General features: G+C 56.6%; 7 protein-coding genes across 7 annotated transcripts; 6 read left to right on the plus strand and 1 right to left on the minus strand.

The window, feature by feature from the left end:
• J3458_005692 (uncharacterized protein) lies at positions 1 to 1,815 on the plus strand (the record flags this gene model as incomplete). Its single annotated transcript, XM_007810772.2, has 1 exon — positions 1 to 1,815. One exon carries the CDS (start codon positions 1 to 3, stop codon positions 1,813 to 1,815), a length of 1,815 nt encoding a protein of 604 aa, XP_007808963.2.
• Positions 1,816 to 2,922: 1,107 nt separating this feature from the next.
• J3458_005693 (uncharacterized protein) lies at positions 2,923 to 4,900 on the plus strand. Its single transcript, XM_007810771.2, has 2 exons — positions 2,923 to 3,671; positions 3,756 to 4,900. Exons 1-2 carry the CDS (start codon positions 3,223 to 3,225, stop codon positions 4,780 to 4,782), a joined length of 1,476 nt encoding a protein of 491 aa, XP_007808962.1. The 5' UTR covers positions 2,923 to 3,222; the 3' UTR covers positions 4,783 to 4,900.
• Positions 4,901 to 5,953: 1,053 nt separating this feature from the next.
• Positions 5,954 to 6,841, plus strand: J3458_005694 (uncharacterized protein; the record flags this gene model as incomplete). Its single annotated transcript, XM_007810770.1, has 1 exon — positions 5,954 to 6,841. One exon carries the CDS (start codon positions 5,954 to 5,956, stop codon positions 6,839 to 6,841), a length of 888 nt encoding a protein of 295 aa, XP_007808961.1.
• Positions 6,842 to 7,385: 544 nt separating this feature from the next.
• J3458_005695 (uncharacterized protein) lies at positions 7,386 to 8,417 on the plus strand (the record flags this gene model as incomplete). The annotated part of the gene is made up of 2 exons (XM_066118947.1): positions 7,386 to 7,536; positions 7,597 to 8,417. 2 exons carry the CDS (start codon positions 7,386 to 7,388, stop codon positions 8,415 to 8,417), a joined length of 972 nt encoding a protein of 323 aa, XP_065976469.1.
• On the minus strand, positions 8,153 to 10,234 carry J3458_005696 (uncharacterized protein). Its single transcript, XM_007810769.2, has 2 exons — positions 9,489 to 10,234; positions 8,153 to 9,425 (listed from the first exon to the last, which is right to left on the minus strand). Exons 1-2 carry the CDS (start codon positions 9,906 to 9,908, stop codon positions 8,967 to 8,969), a joined length of 879 nt encoding a protein of 292 aa, XP_007808960.2. The 5' UTR covers positions 9,909 to 10,234; the 3' UTR covers positions 8,153 to 8,966.
• Positions 10,235 to 11,194: 960 nt separating this feature from the next.
• J3458_005697 (uncharacterized protein) lies at positions 11,195 to 11,562 on the plus strand (the record flags this gene model as incomplete). Its single annotated transcript, XM_066118948.1, has 2 exons — positions 11,195 to 11,245; positions 11,320 to 11,562. The coding sequence occupies 2 exons, from the start codon at positions 11,195 to 11,197 to the stop codon at positions 11,560 to 11,562; spliced, it is 294 nt and encodes a 97-aa protein (XP_065976470.1).
• Positions 11,563 to 11,678: 116 nt separating this feature from the next.
• On the plus strand, positions 11,679 to 12,968 carry J3458_005698 (uncharacterized protein; the record flags this gene model as incomplete). The annotated part of the gene is made up of 1 exon (XM_007810768.2): positions 11,679 to 12,968. One exon carries the CDS (start codon positions 11,679 to 11,681, stop codon positions 12,966 to 12,968), a length of 1,290 nt encoding a protein of 429 aa, XP_007808959.2.
• Positions 12,969 to 13,261: the final 293 nt, after the last annotated feature.

Here is a 13,261-nt window from a genome sequence, read left to right on the forward strand (position 1 = left end):
ATGGTTCTGCCGGGGAACTTGCTCAAGCTGGGGCTAGGGCTCAATCCACGTCGAGATCTTCGTTCCGGACAAGACGGAGCCCTCGTCCGCGTTGACAATGCCGCTCAAGGTATTCCGTCGTACGCGACGAATATTGAACGTTTTCATTACACGGTGAAACGGGCGCGGAGTATTATTGAGAGCCGCGATACTACCGTGCCCGTGCCCAAGTCAGAACTTCATAGTATTTTGACCAAGATTGAAGAACTGGAGCGGCAGGTGAGGGCGCTGATGAATGGGGACAGCGCTGAACCTACTTCGCCTACTCCTAGATTGGGGCCCGGATCCTCACCTCCTTCTGACAGCAAGTACGGCTCGGGCGGTGCCAGTGACCAGGACTGTGATGCAGAGAACTTGATCTATGACCTGGGAGCGAGAGCCGTTGTGGATGCGGACGGACATGTAAGTGGACACCCTTTATTCCGTAGAAATGCTAACTGCCCCATGGAATCGGCCGTCAATGGCAAGAATTCTGCCAACGCCAGTGGTTCAAGTGATTCTCCCAAGGGATCTGCTAAAAGCGGTACGGCTGCCAATGGAGGGGATCACAAAGCAAATCCAAACGCCTCTCCTCCAACTGGCGATGCCTCCGCGTATAACCACAAGTCCGGCCATTCCATGGGTACAGACACCTCCCCAGGAGAAAAGCAGAAGGCCAAGGCAGAGGGTGGCAAAGGAGCTGCCGTGCTTGACGTACCTGCTAGCGAAGCTCACACCGGCTCGCCTCAGGTCGTGTCAGCCACGGTAGAAATGGTTGAAGTCAAGATTGTGCCCGTCAATGGGGAGCTTGTCACGGCGACAGTTACCAGGACAACCACCAGACTATCAACGGTCACGGTTGGACGACAGCACAAAGCCACAGACTCTGCTGCAAAGGAGACCTCGGACGACACTGGCGTTGCAACGAAAGAACCCCAAGACGGCACCAGCAAGGGTGTTGAGAAGCCCAAGATTACTCAGAATGTTCCCATGGCACCCGGATCTGGCAGCTTCGCGCAGTTTTCCAACGACACCTCCAATTTCTCGAATAGCACTACGGCTAGCAATGCTTCCCTGGTTGAGGACCATAAGACAGCGAATATCACTGTTGATGAGAAGAAGTCTTTCAATCGCACTTCTATCGAGGAGACGAAAGGGCCTGAGCCAATTAACAACGCACCCGTCCAAGGAATTGAAAAAAAGGGAAATACCACAGCCCCTCAGGACGCGGTGAGCCTCACTCCAGAAGGATCTGCCAATCATACCGCCACGCCGGACAGGGTCGTCAGCACTCCTAGCCAGCAAACGGCGAATCTCACCGAGACTGAAGACTTGGGGGCAAAGGCCTCCACCACGACGTCAGATAACGTCGTCAGCACTCCTAACCAGCAGGCGGCGAATCTGACTGGGGCCGAAGGCCCCGGGGGAAAGACCTCCAACACCACGGCGCATCAAGTCGCCACCACTCCTAATCAGCAGGCGTCGAATCTCACTATGACTGAAGAGTCCGGGGACACGGCCTCCAGCACCGTGGCAGATGAGGCGTCCTCCAGCAGCGCTTCTGACCCAGAGACAAACTTCGCCCCAGACACCAACAATCCAAACGAAAGGGTCAAGATTATCACCGTCGTCCCCATCCCAGCCCAGTTGGCCAGCGCGTCACCTGCCACGGCTACTGCCGCCGTGACACCAGACATGGCGGGGGAGAAGCCCGAGCCGGTCACCAGTGCTGCAATTGGAGCCAACGAACCTGCGCCCCGAGCGGAGACGGGTTTCAAGACGGTGCGTGTGCCCTAGTCCAAGTGATTGATGTACGGGACAGCAGGGCGAGGGAAGGATGGATGGCCCGGGGGTGCAGTAAGAATCAGGTTTTCAAATTGGCAACACGGCATTTGACTTTGTTTACGCCGTAGTCTGTACGCCTTCGTTTATAATTTTCCTTTGTCGGACTTTTCTTGGGCTTCGGCAGGTACGCATGCTTTCGTACCTTACCTTGATAATTTGGGTGGGATCCTATTGGGCATATATGATAATAAATGGTGGAGAAGACGGGACGGGCAGGGACTCGGGGCTCAGATAGCACAACAACTCACGCAGATAGCGATAGTTGCTCACTCACTTTTTTTTCTGTCTTGGCTGCTTGACCATGACACACCTGTCCAAGGTGGATGTTGTTGCGTAATAAGAATGCAGCCCGGCTCGAGCAAAGACGTGCGAGCCCTAACCCATGTAAGACGCATATTGGCAACGAGTGCGAGAGAACAAGAAGCAAGGCATTCGGCAGGTCCACTTTTGCCTGAACGGCGTACACGCAGAATCCAACAAACATGACATGGCCCGGGTCCGATCTCGTCGTCTGTGGCCGGAACGATTCCGGCCAATGGGCCAACGAGAAGCCAGATACGGCGCAGATTGGGCCAGATTGAGGCCGGGCAGAGTCGGCATATGTGGGGCTCTGCGCCTCATACGGACAAGTACGGAGTACCTCCACAAATACCACCATGGAGAAAGGACTCCATGTCCGTCACGGGCGAGACGACCAGTGCCACGGAGAGCATTGTAAAGCATGACCATCTCCCCCGGATTTCGCACTCTCGGATACACGCTGGACAGACACGCCCGCCGCCACCGCGCAAGACATCCGGCCGAAAGGCAGCAACATTCAAGGCTCAAGCCGCCGACTTTGTCGTTGACGATGCGTGGCCGTGGAGGCCCCGAGCCGCCGAGCTGTCTCATCCGCATACCAAACGTGCTCGCCGCGACGACAACGTCCCAGCTTTGCTTCTGCATTTCTCTTACGTGGCAAATGCAAAAGGGACGATAGCCGTCCTTCCAATGACGGGCCAGACTGAGGGTCTCGCGCTCCGATGTTGCTGCGCATCGTGACCCTATCCCCGCTTGTGAGGCCGGAATGCATTCCGGCCACGGGGTACTTAGGCGGCGCCGCGAGCCCGGATGTTGAGTTGGAATTCTGGTTCTGTCCAATTCATCCCCCAAACAGCCTTGTATCGAGCGCGGCGTGCACGCCTTTAATTTTATTCCATTTTTGCCATTTCACTTGGTCCCCGACTTGCACACTTTGCGCTAGGCACCACCCACACCACTTACACGCCTTGAACACTTATACACACACACACACACACACACTCTCTCTCTCTCTCTCTCTCTCTTTTCACGTATACACACACACAACACACACACACAATGGGTTCCATTGGCACCGCTCCCCCCTTCCGGGTCCTGCAAGATGCTCGTCCCGACGACAAGTCCCTCCCTGCCTTCATGGTGTCCACCACCCGAGGTTTCCTCCCTCGCATGGACCCCGTTGTCACACTGCCCAAGGAGTTTGAGCCTCTCGAGTCGTTGTTGCAGCGCATGCCTGTCAAGACGCTCTCCGGAGAGCCGGGTCTCCTTGCTTCCGGCAAGTTGGGTCATGCCGTGGACAATGAGTTCCCTGACCTGACCGACGAGATGGACAAGTTCAAGGACGACTTGCCCATGATGAATGCCCTGTACCGTGACTACTCCTTCTTGGCCTCTGCTTATCTGCTTGAGCCCTGCCACGAGCGCTTCGTCAGGGGCGAGGAGTACGGCCTCGGTAGGCAGACTCTGCCCAAGAACATCGCACGGCCTATTGCCCGCTGCGCCGAAATGTAAGCCCTTCTCCCACCACGCTCTCCCAACACTTGCCCGCTTGTATATGCATGCACGTACATGGTCCTGACACGTCGTTGCAGTGCCGGCTTCATGCCCTTCATGGAGTACGCCGGCTCATACGCCCTCTACAACTACCGCCTGCAAGACCCCGAGCGAGGCCTGGACTACTCCAACCTCCGTCTCATCCGCGCCTTCGAGCACGGCCTTGACCCTACCTCGTCAGAGGCCGGCTTCGTCCTCGTCCACGTTGACATGGTCAAGAACTCGGGCCCCCTCGTCGCCGGCGTCGTCAAGTGCCTCGACGTCGGGTCCAGCATCTCCACCCCCCTGGGCACCGTCCAGGAGCGCACCGCCTTCAACGAGGGCCTGGCCGACATCCTCGGCGCCCTGCAAAAGATCAACTCGGTCATGGAGACCATGTGGGGGAAGTCCCGTCCCACCGAGTACACCAGCTTCCGCACCTTCATCTTCGGCATCACCTCGCAGTCCATGTTCCCCGACGGCGTCGTCTACGAGGGCCTCAACGACGACAAGCCCATGTCGTTCCGCGGCGAGAGCGGCGCCAACGACTCCATGGTGCCCCTGATGGACAACCTGCTCCAGGTGCCCATGCCCGACACGCCCCTGACCGACATCCTCAACGACTTCCGCAAGTACAGGCCGAGCAACCACAAGGACTTCCTGCTGCACGTCAAGGACGTCTCGGAGAGGCACGACCTGCGCAGCTTCGCCCTCGCTCTCAAGGCCAAGCCCACCGCGGACGAGGACAGGGACCTGGTTCGGGAGTCGCGGAGCCTGTGGCTGCAGATTCTCGACCAGGTGCGTGACTTTCGCTGGCGCCACTGGTGCTTCGCTAGGGAGTACATCCTCAAGAGGACTTCCCACCCGACTGCTACCGGCGGCAGCCCGATTGTCACCTGGTTGCCCAACCAGCTGGAGGCTGTGCTGGCCGAGATGGCCAACGTCAATGAGATTGCCAACAAGGACGACGCGCGGGGCTTGGGCAAGACCTGCGAGAACGTCATGGACGCGGCCCTGCGGCAGAGAGATGCTCTGCGCAAGGAGGTGGACAAGTACTGCGCTGAGCGTGGCGTTTCGCGGAGTTGAGTCGGGGTACGAGGTGTATGTGAAAAGAGAATGTTTGACAGCAACGAAGAAATTCACCTTGTAGTTGATTTGGCGTCTGCTGGCGTCTGCTGTGGTCGTCGAGTATCTACATTGCCAAGCGTGTAACAGTTTTACGACTCGTTCTTTTGTGACCTTTTTTGTCCCCATCATGACCCAAGCTTTACTGACTGGCTTTTTTGCCTTGCATGGTCCGTATTTGCCTTGTCAAATGCTTTGTGAAATTCCTCAAACTAACCGGCACTATGCTCCTACGGCTGACCCAGATTCCCTTCTTCGCCGTGGCCCTTGTATCATGGCGTAGCCAAGTCCATTGGAGGCCTTGTTTGACATCATCAACATGCACGAAATTGCGTTTGGTCGACTTGGTTCATGCATGTACTACTGTTTATCCTTCCGGAGCCTTTTCTGGAAGCTTATTCCGTGCATCAAGCTTCGTGCTAGGGCATCGCTAAATCTTCTTCTATTACTCTGGTCAACTGCAGCCCTAGGCTGAAAGGATGCAATGCAAAACTCAAGGTCAGCGCTAGTCACATAGTTGTAGCATGACTTTGCTCACTCGTGCAAGCCTAGCCTCAAAAAATTCAAGACGGCGTGAAGACAGAGGTTGTTTCGACAATGAAAGGGGAAAAAAGTGCTCCTCTAGGTAACTGGCTATCGCGCTCTAGGCTTCAATATACCATAGTGAATTAGCGTCGATATACTTTTCAAGGGATTTACTGCAAGCTACCAGAGAGCCTTTGCATGTGGCCAGCTCCGGAGAACAAGTTGGTTGTTGTGGGCATCAATCTGCAGGCGGCCATCACAACTGGCAAGTTGAAAATTCCAAGTATATAAAGATCATCCCAATACTCGTGCAAGCACCGCAAGCAGGTCCCAACTGTACAAGCACTATTCGCCGAGCCGGACCCAAACCAGGGAACCGTTACCTACCGAGTATGACACTGTCGGCGCATCGCGACGCGTAAGAAGCTAGTGGATTGATGATTCATGAAGCACCAAGATTCAACTAGCTGGGAAATGAACCATATCCGCTAGTTTCAACTCATCCACGACGGCCTAATATATATGGAGAGAGAGAGAAACCTCCCCCGGGCACAAATGCGATGCTGGTTCTGTTTGTATCCTAAACACACTCGTCAAAGCAAAAATCATGCTCATCCTGCCAGCCGTCCTCGGTCTTCTCAGCGCCCTCGCAGCACGGCCCGCCATGGCCATCAACGGCGGCGAAACCGTTCCATTTGGCACGTTCCCCTACGTCGTCAGCATGCACCGGCAGCACGAACAAATCTGGAACTTGGTGCCGGTGGGCAAGGGCAAGACTCGCGACAGAGACCGGTGCACCGGCGTGCTCATCTCCAAGAATCTTGTCCTTACCGCCGCCATCTGCATCGGATCCCAGAGAAAAGGAGAGACAATGGTCACGGTCAACGCCACCGTCCAGAGACGACCGAAAAAGTACGGCAACGTGGTGCAGCTGAAGGACTACTGGTATCCCCACGAATACCTCAAGCTGGACGGCGAGTACGACATTGCCATCTTCGAGGTCCAGGACACGCACAACGTGACTGAATTTGCAAAACTGCCCTCGAGGGGCCAGGTTCCCCGAGAAGGAGAGCTGGCCATGGTCCTCGGGGCGGGAATGGTGCTGTGGTTTCCCATCCCGGACGTTCCCCTCAAGAATCTGACTGTGCCCGTCATCAACCTGGAGAGCTGCAGAGCCCGCATGGCAGACGTCCAGACTATTGGCACCGACAAATTCTGCACCAGGCAGTGCTTTGACTCGGACTACTACGGCATATGCGAGGGCGATTGGGGCGGCCCGGTCATGATAAACGACACCGTCGTCGGCGTCGTAGCCCAGTCACCGACATGTGTCAAGAGATTCAGGGCGTGCTATCCTGGCATCATTACAATTGTCGCGGAGCATCTTACATTCATCGAGGAAACCATGTCCATCTACCAGGACTCCTTCATAAATGACGGCAGACCCTGGACGAAGAGACCCTTTTCCAAGTCCGAAGGGGATCTCCGTTGGTGACTGGATTATACGACTGTCTGGGGTACCCGGAGCTTTTTTTTTTTTTCTTTTTTGAGTTTTTCGAGTTTTTTTCCCTTCTCCCCATCTCTATCCTAATGGCAGCAATGATTATCACAAACGCTTCCACGTTCCTTGTCAAAATAACTACAATGTCCATCCGAATTGAGTCATTTGCATGCAAAGCAACCAACAGCCCCGACCTCATTGGCCCAACCGCCACCAACATCAAGCAGCAGTAGTCATACTGTACTACACAATAGCAGACAATAGCAGAAGGCGGCGTGCACAGACGGGAGCGTGGGCTCCCGGCTCGCATCATTGTCCTCAACAGAGGGCAGTATCACGACGCGGTCCGGCATCACGCATCTCGCGGGGGGCGTGCCGAAATTCGAAAAGAAAAGAAGACGAGGAGGAAGAAGGAGAAGCAGAAGAAGAAGAGCAGCCGTTGACCCCCTCCCGGCCATTGCGCCATGCCAAAATCTGTTGCCAGAGCGATCCGACCAACAGGATAGCCACCGGCCAGGAATCACCAGTCACCTCCGCCATGTCTCTCGACTCCCCGTCCCGCACGCTCTCTGCACCGACGACGCTTCCTAAACAATCGCCCACGTCCGCGTCCGCGTCCACGCCGGCCGCCGGATCGCCTCCCTTGCTCGCCAGGCGCGACGGCACCTGCGGCGATGGCCATCACAACTGTACGAACCCCCCCCCCCCCCCCCCCCCTTCACCATAGCCCGACGCTCATGCCACTCCAGGTCTCGACATCAAGCAGCCCGGCGCGTGCTGCGACAACCAGAGCTACTGCTTCGTCGACAAGTCCAACGAGGCGGGGTGCTGCCGCATCGGATCCAACTGCGACGACACGTCGCCCTGCAAGAGCGAATTCTACTACTGCACCACCACCCTCGGCGGCATCACGGCCGGCAACTCCACCACCAGGGGGTGCTGCGGCAGGCAATGCCCCCAGACGAGCTACTACCTCTGCCCGCCGAGCCTCGGCGGCAAATGCTGTCCGTTCGACGCCGACTGCCAGGCCGACGGGAACTGCGTCATGAAGCGGACGGCCTCGTCCTCCCCACCGACGGGGACGACGACGCTCGTGGACTCGCCGACGGGCGCGTCCGTGATTGAATTCGACGGCCTGTCGTCGGGCGCAAAGGCAGGCATTGGCGTCGGCGTGGCGCTGGGCACGTCGCTGCTCATCGCGCTGCTGGCCTGGAGCCTCGTGCTGTGCCGGCGGCGGGCAGCCGCTCACAGGGACAAGTTTGCCGACGCCGCGGGCCGCGCAGAGCTCACAGGGACAGAGGTTCCAGCCAGCGGGCCCGGCGGACAGGCCGCGGGCGGCGGCAGCCAGGCGTCTGATGCGAATGCCACGCTCGTGGAAATGGCCGAGAACGAGGCCTCGCCTCCCAGGCCGGAGCGGCCAGCCTCGCCTTGGGAAAGCGCCAATGTCGAGGCAATCGACGGTCTGTTCGAACTGGACGGCGCCGCGTCGCAGGTCCCTGTCCCGGAGCCGCCGCCGCCACCTCCGCCTGAACCAAACGTGTGTTTCCCAAGTCACTTGGAGAAGGTGTAGCAGATTGTGCATGTGCCATCTGCCATGCGACCATGACGTGTTATAATGAGACCGGGGCATAGTTCAGATATAGCGACTGAATGTGGAACAAGAGCAAAAAATGCAAGGACAGGCCACAATGATTTTCTTTCTGGTGTAGGAGGATCAATCACGAACCAACATGACAGCAGTTTCAGAGTAATAAGGAAGCCCTCTTTTATCTATTTATGCAACGCCAGACCTATTCGTACACGATATTCATAAGTTCCATACCAACTGAAAAAAAAAAAAAAAAAAGAAAGAAAGAAAAAAGAAAATCTTAATCAGCGCAGACTCGATGCCTTTGCAGCCTTTGAAAAATCCTCGCATATTGCCATCCAACGCCTCCACAGTACAAAAAAGAGAAAAGAAAAGGGAAAAAGGGGGGAAACAAAATTAGCTGCGCTCGTAGTGATGACAAGTAACAGATGAAAACACACATAAAGTAGTGAAAAAGTAATGAAGATAGCCCTGAAAACAAAAAATCTTACAACGCTGGCAGTCACACCAATATCCATTTCAGTTTTGTCGTCAACACACGACTCCTCCAAAGGGAGCGCAGTTCTTGAGGTCCTTCACCAGATCCTCGACGCTGCTAAGGTGTCGACTGAGAAGTTCCTGCTTCTCTTCCGTAGTAAGCGTCACCAAACCGGAGCTGCCGGCGCGCTTGCGACGCGACTCGGCATTGAATGCTCCAGCAAGCTTGCTAGGGCTGCGCTGTAGCATGGCAGGGACAGAGTCGCGCTGGTCGGCGCGCGGTATCGAGGGTGTTTCGGGCATGAGGTAGCAGTAGAGGAATTCGACGAGCTTCAGCTTGACTTCTCGCGAGGTGCTTCGGGACTTGAAGAGCGATGTCACCGTGAGGAGGCCGTCGAGACCTTCAAAGGTGCGTGTGTTGCTGGGGGTGTCGATGAGGGCGACCACGAGCGTCAGGAGCGTGGCGGATTGGATTGCAGGGCAGTTGAAGGGCTCGAGTAGGTCTAGAAGAAGCTGCGTCGCCTGTCAGTCATTGACTCTTGCACCGCTGTGACTGTCTGTGGCGGTTCGTCCTACATTCATGTTCTGCTCCCTCGAGAAGAGCGTCTTGCTAGGCGGGTGCAGCAACAGCACGCCCTGAATCAAGTCGAGCGCGCTCAATATCAGCAAGTCATTTTGTCCATCACTCCCCTTAGCCATCAGCCGATCCAGCGTCCCAATCAGCCGCATCGCAACGTTCCACTCGAATCCTTCCTGCAGCTTGAAGAATTCGCGAAACGCAGGGTCCTGCGACAGCTCGCCGAGGTCCTTCCTCGGAGGGCTCAGGGGCGCGTCTGCCTCACCATCGACACAACTCTGCCGTCGCTGGGCCGCTGCTCTGCCGTCAGAAAGACATATCTGCGCCAGAAGACCCTCCACTTGGCGTAGGCCCTTGCGAACTTTGGGGCCGTCGTAGGAAGAGAGGTTGTCGAAGGCGAGGGACAACAGGGCTTCCATTTTGGGTATACAATGTCGTGATGGGGTTTGCGATATAGGGACCTCGTGCTGGGCGGCGGATGCGAGTGGCAAATGGCGAAAAGCTGATTCTGCGACAAGAAGCAAGTATGACGCTGGAACTTTGATCTCTTTGAAAGTCAAGCACCAGAAACAGGTGCGGGTATATATCAAAGCCAAACGTGACGCTCAGGACCGAAGCCGCCCCGATGGGAGCGCAAAGCGCAAAACGTTAATACAAATAGTAGAAGTAGAAATGCATCTGGGCAAACATTCCACAATATGCTTCGCCCAACGACAAGCCAGGTACCGGTGTTTTTAAACACGAGCAAAAAAAAAGATCAAGAGATAATGCGTTGTGGATAAGAGTGTTGGGCCTTGTCGCAAACACGGCCGTGGATCATGGCTGCTAGTGCATGCACAATGGGTTTCCAGGGCAACGGTGCTGCCCAACCGCTTTGTAGCTTTCGGGTTTCGGGGTCGGAATGACCCTGACCCTGCGTCATGATGGGTCCAGAGAGGGGAGACGCAAATGCAAGTAATTAAACCATGCCCAGAAGCGTATGTTGGGTGACTTGGATGATGACTTTTATGTTTTAGATGGTATTGGTGGGCTATCATCATAGCTGCACAGAGAGTAGTGCAATACCTTTGAAGCCATGGGTGACAACACGATGGTGTCACCGACTTTGGCTTCTTCTTTCACATTGCTTTTGCGAGTATCCAACAAGTTACTTGCCATTGGAACAATAGTACACATGCACCGCCAAGGGCTTCAGCCTCTCAGAGACAAAGTCAAAGCATGTCTCTCCGCCACGGCCAGAAGCTAGCGACCTAGACGTCGGGCTTTGATGCCTGGCCTTTACTCCGTATACGAAATAGTTTGGGTTTGAGTAGTACCAACTTGGTTTGCTATCCAACTACGGTGTGGCTGGATCGTCCAGTCGGCGCCATTCCGCGGTGCATGGGCTTCCCCCTCGCGCGTACCGAGTAGATTTGCAGATGGCTTTAAAATTGGTTATTCCGCCTTGGACATTTTCTCCTCCTGTTTCCTCTCTCCAAGAAAGACGGCACTACGCATTGCTATTCATCAGTCGTGCTCTGTACAGGTACGTGATGACGATTTCCACTTTGGTCTCTGTCCGCAACGCTGGCGTTGGGCGTCGAGGATACACAGGGCGGCCCGGGGCACCAAGCGCGCATCCTTCCCTGGGCCTCTGCCTGACCCAGTTCTACCTCGCACCAAAGTCGCCGCCCGTCAACATGAGGGGAGGGCTCGTTGCCATGCCATGCGGCGTCTTCAGCAGGCTGCAGCCGCCCAAAACGGCGTCAGCGGGGCTGTGGGGCTGCACCTGCGTATCACATGTCACTACAGAATACCCAGCGCTGACCCTTGGTTTTTTTTTTATAGTAGCGCCAGACGACTTTCAACGGTTTCAACGGTTCTTCTGCCTGGCTCTGCCGCGACTCCAATTACGCAGCCCGTTGGCCTGATCTGGGCATCCCATCACCCGTGCCGTCACGGATTCTTCTGCTTGTTGAGACGGTTGAAACGGAACAGTCTGGTGATCCTGAGACCCCCCACCCTCGCTCCCGTCCGCCCCACGGCTCGACATCGGGAGACGACTCAACCACAAAGACCTTGTGTCGCGCCTGATGTTCCCTGCCTCATCCTGTCCCGCCGCCCCAGCTCCCGTCCGGAGCCGTCCGGAGCCGTCTGGAGCTGTCAGCTCGAGTCCTTTATTACCTGCCACGCCCGGGGACTCCCACAAGATGACCACGTCGACGAGCACCAATTCCAGCTCAATCCCCTTCCTCTCCTCCTCACCGCCCAAGTCCAATCCCCCCATCCCCCCTCGAACCTCCAGCACGGGCCTGAACAACAGAAACAGCCTCGCACTCGCACCGCCGCCCTCCGCCGCCTCCAACCATTACCAGAGCTTCACGCAGCCCGCTCCACTGCCAAACATCCTCAGCCCCGTCGTAGAAACCGACCTCTTTGGCGGCAACGGGCAGCGCTCGCGAACTCGCTCCCGCTCCCAGTCGCAAAGGGCGCCTCCCGCCAGCCCCATCTCCAGCTTCATCATGCACCACAACCAGCAGCCCTCCCAGCCGCCCGACCCGCGCCGCTACGAGCACGAGGACCTCAACTTCACCCCCAGGCGCTGCTGGACCGACGACAAGGAAAAGGTCGTCCGCGCCCCCTTCGAGTACGTCGCCTCCCACCCGGGCAAAGACTTCCGCTCCCAGCTCATCAACGCCTTCAACGCCCTCCTCCGGGTGCCCCCCGGCCGCCTGGAAATCATCACGAGGGCCGTCGGCATGCTCCACGAGTCCTCCCTCCTCGTCGACGACGTGCAAGACTCGTCGGAGCTGCGCCGCGGCTTCCCCGTCGCCCACAACATCTTTGGCGTGCCCCAGACCATCAACTCGGCAAACTACATCTACTTCGTCGCCCTGCAGGAGCTCCAGAAGCTCGGCAACCCCTCGAGCATCTCCGTCTTCGCCGACGAGCTCGTCAACCTGCACCGCGGCCAGGGCATGGACCTCTTCTGGCGCGACACCCTCACCTGCCCCACCGAGGACGACTACCTCGAGATGGTGGGCAACAAGACGGGCGGCCTGTTCCGCCTCGGCATCAAGCTCATGCAGGCCGAGTCCGCGTCCGACCTGGACTGCGTGCCCCTCGTCAACCTCATCGGCCTCATCTTCCAGATCCGCGACGACTACATGAACCTCTCCAGCCGCGAGTACAGCGACAACAAGGGCCTCTGCGAGGACCTGACCGAGGGCAAGTTCTCCTTCCCCGTCATCCACAGCGTCCGCGCCGACCCCGCCAACATGCAGCTCATCAACATCCTGAAGCAGAAGACGACCGACGTCCAGGTGAAGCGCTACGCCGTGTCGTACATGGAGAGCACGGGGAGCTTCGAGTACACGAGGGACGTCATCAGGATATTGATTGCGCGGGCGAGAAAGATGGCGAGCCAGATGGACGGCGGGGACGGAAAGGCGGAAGGCATCCGCAAGATTTTGGACAGGATGGTGGTTGAGAAGATGTAGCGTTGGGCGACACGTTGGCATAACAATTTGCGTGCTGTTTATCATGTGGAAGGGATATCGGGTGTTGAATTTTTTTTTTTTTATTCTTTTTCCACTTCCTTTGGGAGCTTTGCGAAAGAGAGGGGGGAGGGGAGGGCTGCTGTAGAGCGAAAGGCGTCATGGGGCTCTGGGATTTCATTCACATTCATGCATAGGAATGCCATTGGCATAATTTGAGCGGTTACACGACAAGAACCACGTTGGAATGACGATAGATTCATATATCCCCGAAGGGAGGGAAAGGCTAGAATGTA

The sequence above is a fragment of the Metarhizium acridum genome (genome assembly GCF_019434415.1).
Source record: "Metarhizium acridum strain ARSEF 324 chromosome Unknown scaffold_31, whole genome shotgun sequence".
NCBI classification, from domain to species: Eukaryota; Fungi; Ascomycota; class Sordariomycetes; order Hypocreales; family Clavicipitaceae; genus Metarhizium; species Metarhizium acridum.